The following is a 6,244-nucleotide window of genomic DNA, read 5'->3' on the forward strand; positions in this document are numbered from 1 at the left end:
CAAATTTAAATAATATTTTGCCATGTAATTACACAATGGACCATTAATGCCTAATTACATTACATGTGGAAATTAGATCAGTAGCACTTAACTAATATGAAGCAATGTCCTTTTGTAACATGACTGTTTCAGTTGTTATAGGCAGAACGCCTCGTCAGTGAGACCACACAATATTCCATAAACAACTGTAATTATTAGGATATACATTTGATTTGCAAAATTACCCTCCACTGACAATATGAACGGGTGAGTTGGCAAATTGTTTAGAACGAGAAGACAAAACAAAAGACATTTTTAACCCTTAGCATGATGTTGTGCGCTATGCCGTGGGCCTTTGTAGGCGTTACAAAGGTGTTACTGGTGTTTGTTGACCCTTTGAAAAAGGCTTTGTATGACAGTGTTCTCTCTCTATGCTCTTTGGGACAGTGTTCTCTCTCTATGCTCTTTGGGGGTGAACCTCCACATGTGGACGAGCCTAAATCGCTGCGTCAGGGTGTTTTCACAAAGGGGCCTCCGCTTTTCCAGGTATAAATAGGGAAGGCTTTGGGCCAGGTAGGTAGTCAGTCAAGCTCCGAGCTCAGTACCATCAGCAGCAGCAGCATCGCCCGCCGACGCAGCAGCACGAGCAGCCAAAATGACCTCCACCAACATGAACCAGAGCAGGATCGTCTTCTACGAGGACAGGAACTTCCAGGGCCGTCAGTATGAGTGCAGCAGCGACTGCGCCGACATGTCCTCCTACCTGAGCAGGTGCCACTCCTGCAGGGTGGAGCGTGGCTGCTTCATGGTGTACGACCGCACCAACTACATGGGCAACCAGTACTTCTTCAGGAGGGGCGAGTACGCCGACTACATGAGCATGTTCGGCATGAGCGACTGCATCAAGTCCTGCCGCATGGTCCCCTGGGTATGTTCCACAAATCACACTGCAAAAAATAACCTCCGTCTTAACAAGTCGTTGAGTCGATGATTGAGTCCTACATCATAGTTTGATCATAACAAATTAAACAATCATCGGGGGCGTCTGGGTAGCGTAGAGGACAGGTAAAAGCGCTCGGCTACCACCGCGGAGACCCGCGGGTTCAATTCCCGGCAGCGGTACCTCAGGCTTGGTCAGATGTTCCTACAGGCTGCAGGTGGGATGCCGGTGGGTAATGAGTCGTGGTCGCTGCACTAGCGCCTCCTCTGGTCGGTCGAGGCGCCTCTTCGGGGGGGGCGGGGAACTGGGGAGAGAATGGTGTGATCCACCCATGCGTTACGTGCTGCTGGTGAAGCTCCTCGCTGTCAGGTGAAAAGAAGCGGCTGGCGACATGTATCAGAGGGAGCATGTGCTAACTCTCCCCAGATCGGCAGAGGGGGTGGAGCAATGGCCACGAGAAAAATCAGAAAGAACGTGATGAAAAAGAAAAAGAAAACAAGAGAAAGACTTGTTAAGATGGATGTTTATACCTGCTGGCCGCAGCACTGTGAAGGATGACTGTTGACCATTTGTGACATTTTGACATTACAGTACAGAGGCAACTACAGGATGAGGATCTACGAGAGGGAGAACTTCGGAGGCCAGATGTACGAGATGATGGACGACTGCGAGAACATCATGGACCGTTACCGCATGTCCAACTGCATGTCTTGCCACGTGATGGACGGCCACTGGCTGATGTACGAGCAGCCCAACTACAGAGGCAGGATGATGTACTTCAGGCCTGGAGAGTACAGGAACTTCCAGAACATGGGCGGGAGCGGCATGAGGTTCATGAGCATGAAGCGCATCATGGACTCCTGCTACTAGACGACGACTCATGAGGACTGTCATTCAACTCATTAATAAAACATAATTTTCCAGAAAAAAAAAGGTCGTTACAATTACTAAACAGAATGAATGCAAGAGTGGTGTGGGGGGGGGGGGGACTTTACTGCACATTGATGCTCTGAATGATGGCTGGCTGATAAATAGAATAATAATGGATGACATTTGCATTAATACATATGAGGAAATTAACACTAAATGAAGTCTAGTTCATTAAACATGTTTTGGAGCTAATTCAAGTCTGGCTCCACCAAGCAATCCTCTAAACTCTGTGCTCTTTCATATCACTATTTCAAATCCATTCAGCAACACAACAGCAGTATAAATGTGTTATGTCAAATCATGTACTTTGTTAGCCTGATATCAGACTGAATCCATTTCCTTCTTCAGTCTGACTTTGCCTCCACTCCAACCCATTTCCGTGAGGGAAATGACCTGAAGGGGGGGATTAGATTTTGCTTAACCAATCACAGACCAATATGAACATAATCCAGTGGGGAGTAGTCTGGGCACCTTCCACCCCGCTTTTTGTCATGGGGGCGTAAACCCCGGACCCAGAATTAACACCGGATGGCAATGCGCCTAACAACGTCTTTGTTGCCGTTAGCTTGACGCGGTGATGTTACCTAAACTAGAGTCTGATCAAAACAAAGCTAGCGTTACATAAAACAAAACGTTTATGCAATATGGCATCTCCGCCACCACCGCCTGACACACCGGTCAAAACGGTGAAAGAGGATTCTGATACTTGGGTAAAATTGTCAAGTTAACGTGAAAGTTGACGAGCTAGAAACGCTGCCATCCGGTCTAGGGCGGGCTCTAGGCGGGAACCAGTAGGGTGACAAAATCAATTGTGGGCGGGAGCCAGGCTCTTTCTCGCCGAGAAGAGCCTGGTGACGCGAGGTTAGTGGGGAGAGTGCACAAAAACAGCTCCCCTTTGAGTGAAATGCCTTCAAAGAAGAGTGCTGTTTGGATTTCAAACTCTAACTGGTACTTTGAATGGATTTAAAACAGCCTCAATAGAAGCATCTATCTTGTCGATAGCGGTCGCTATTGTTGTCAAGTGTGCCGGACCAAGGAGGAGTCTCCTTGGTCCGGCACACTTGAGACTTGAGAACAGCTTGACAACGGCGATAGTCCCGCCCGTTCCACTGTTTATTAGCGTTGATTGGCTAATCGTTAGTCCCGCCCGTTCCACTGTTTATTAGCGTTGATTGGCTAATCGTTAGTCCCGCCCGTTCCACTGTTTATTAGCGTTGATTGGCTAATCGTTAGTCCCCCTCTGCGCTCATTGAACCCAATGTGTTTTCAACATGAGAAATCGTTGACATGTCACGATGTCAGACCAAAAGCAGCCAACTCAGTGGAGTGGGCAGATTCAAAGGACCATCTTTCTACATTTTTTACATTATTATGATTTCATTCCATTAACCTTGACATCTTGATCTAGGCAAATGGAAATATGCCTTTTTTTTGTGTGTGTGAGATCGTAACACTTAGCCTAAACAGTATGGCCCCTAAACAGTATGTATACTACTAGAAGTACTAAAGCATCAGGGTAGCTGTTCTGTTGCAAAGTAGTCTGTATTTTAACACATTGACTGCCAGACGTTTTTTTTTGCTGTAGATAGCTTCTGCCAAGCCGTTTTTTGAGGATTATGGCTCATTTTATAAGAGCCGAGGATTCGTTTCAGCTTGGAGTTTGTGAACATACAATATCTCAAAAGTACTAATAGAATGTGTACTTTCTCTGTCTAAAAGAGTTAGTTTGTAGAGTTAGTAGTTATGTAAGCATTAGCAGTTGAATACAGCATGGTTTTAGCGTGAAAAAGAATATTCAGAGATAAACGGCTTTTTGTGAAATTGGATGGAAAAGTCACTTTAACCATTCATTTTTGGCTCTCTCTCTCTCTCTCTCCCTCCCCCTCTCGCTCTCTCTCTCTCTCTCCCTCCCTCTCGCTCTCCCTCCCTCTCTCTCTCTCTCTCTCTCTCTCTCTCTCTCTCTCTCTCTCTCCCTCCCTCTCGAGTTGCTTCAACTCCGCCCTCCGTGGGCGGACAAGCTTGTCACCAGTCAGTGCTTTGCTGCTCTCCTGTGCCTGTCTGGCCTGTCTGCACGGCCGCTGTTTGAGGAAGTCGGGGTGGACTCGCTCGTTTGGAGTTTTGGTTGAGAGAAGCTTTTGCGATTCTGGTCATATTTATGCTGCGTGTTTCAAAGTGTGTTCCTCCACCTGTTATCTATCACCCGATCATAGTAGATCGGCTGAATCTATTATGTAAATTTGCAATCCCGCATCGCCAGCAATCAGCGCGAAAAGGAGAATGGCTGGGCTGAGAATGGCTTGACAAGTTAAAAAAATGCTTTCCTTTCTCTAGCGAGGAGAGCACTGTTGCCACTTAGTGGGTCGGTGGAATGGGTTGTAAACGTTCGGTGGCTCCAATAATTATATAAGAGATGTAAAAGGCTTAGATGCACAACCCACCGTCAAAAAAAAAAAATCGATGCCAAAAACGTGTAAACACGTTGTTGGCAGGGAACAGCTGGATTCTGAAAACGTGTTCATACGTTGTTGGCAGGGAATGTGTTAATGCCTGTGCCAATCTCACTTACCAAGACGATCAATTAATCAATCAACCCTCCCCCCCGGGCTATTAATCAATCAACCCCCCCCCCCGGGCTAGCTTGACTTTGAGAATAATAGCTTTTAAACCGGCCAATGAATGAATGGTGGACGACTTCGCATGTAAAGATTGAGTTAGTGAGAGGGGAAAAACAACCACATTTAACTATATTTAATGACTCAGAGTTGTCAGACATGCCATTTCTAAAGACGATTCATCCCCCACACTAATAGGCAAGTGAGCCGCCTAAATTGTCAGCAATTAAAAAACTTTCAACGGTCCAGACTGGCAGGTTGAAGGGCCATACATTATTCTGCACTAATCCTAAGCAGGTCCCTGGGAAGGGCCTGTATGTGTGGGAACGTCAGACTCCCACAGAGCAGGTCAAGGTGTGTGTGACCCCGTCTGCTGCTTCTCTCACATTACTACTGTCTCACACTGTTAGGCCTCATTAGAGTCCATCTGAATGGCTAAAGCCCCAGACACACCAAGGCCACGCTAAAGCCCCAGACACACCAAGCGCACGCTAAAGCCCCAGACACACCAAGCAACCGCTAAAGCCTCAGACACACCAAGCCCACGCTAAAGCCCCAGACACACCAAGCCCACACTAAAGCCCCAGACACACGAAGCGCACACTAAAGCCCCAGACACACCAAGCAACCGCTAAAGCCCCAGACACACCTAGCCCACGCTAAAGCCCCAGACACACCTAGCCCACGCTAAAGCCCCAGATACACCAAGCAACCACTAAAGCCCCAGACACACCAAGCGCACACTAAAGCCCCAGACACACCAAGCAACCGCTAAAGCCCCAGACACACCTAGCCCACGCTAAAGCCCCAGACACACCAAGCGCACGCTAAAGCCCCAGACACACCAAGCCCACGCTAAAGCCCCAGACACACCAAGCAACCACTAAAGCCCCAGACACACCAAGCCCACGCTAAAGCCCCAGACACACCAAGCCCACGCTAAAGCCCCAGACACACCAAGCCCACGCTAAAGCCCCAGACACACCAAGCAACCGCTAAAGCCCCAGATACACCAAGCAACCACTAAAGCCCCAGACACACCAAGCCCACGCTAAAGCCCCAGACACACCAAGCCCACGCTAAAGCCCCAGACACACCAAGCCCACGCTAAAGCCCCAGACACACCAAGCCCACGCTAAAGCCCCAGACACACCAAGCCCACGCTAAAGCCCCAGATACACCAAGCCCACGCTAAAGCCCCAGACACACCAAGTCCACACTAAAGCCCCAGACACACCAAGCCCACACTAAAGCCCCAGACACACCAAGCAACCGCTAAAGCCCCAGACACACCTAGCCCACGCTAAAGCCCCAGACACACCTAGCCCACGCTAAAGCCCCAGATACACCAAGCAACCACTAAAGCCCCAGACACACCAAGCAACCGCTAAAGCCCCAGACACACCTAGCCCACGCTAAAGCCCCAGACACACCTAGCCCACGCTAAAGCCCCAGATACACCAAGCAACCACTAAAGCCCCAGACACACCAAGCGCACACTAAAGCCCCAGACACACCAAGCAACCGCTAAAGCCCCAGACACACCTAGCCCACGCTAAAGCCCCAGACACACCTAGCCCACGCTAAAGCCCCAGATACACCAAGCAACCACTAAAGCCCCAGACACACCAAGCGCACACTAAAGCCCCAGACACACCAAGCAACCGCTAAAGCCCCAGACACACCTAGCCCACGCTAAAGCCCCAGACACACCAAGCGCACGCTAAAGCCCCAGACACACCAAGCCCACGCTAAAGCCCCAGACACACCAAGCAACCACTAA

The 6,244-nt window shown here is 49.1% G+C and overlaps 1 protein-coding gene across 1 annotated transcript; it reads left to right on the forward strand.

Annotated features, from left to right (window-relative positions):
• Positions 1–634: 634 nt before the first annotated feature.
• LOC310781941 (gamma-crystallin M2-like) lies at positions 635–1,789 on the forward strand (the record flags this gene model as incomplete). The annotated part of the gene is made up of 2 exons (XM_083642580.1): positions 635–907; positions 1,511–1,789. 2 exons carry the CDS (start codon positions 635–637, stop codon positions 1,787–1,789), a joined length of 552 nt encoding a protein of 183 aa, XP_083498706.1.
• Between the last annotated feature and the right edge of the window lie 4,455 nt (positions 1,790–6,244).

This window comes from Poromitra crassiceps (genome assembly GCF_964638095.1).
Source record: "Poromitra crassiceps genome assembly, chromosome: 9".
Lineage (NCBI taxonomy): Eukaryota > Metazoa > Chordata > Actinopteri > Beryciformes > Melamphaidae > Poromitra > Poromitra crassiceps.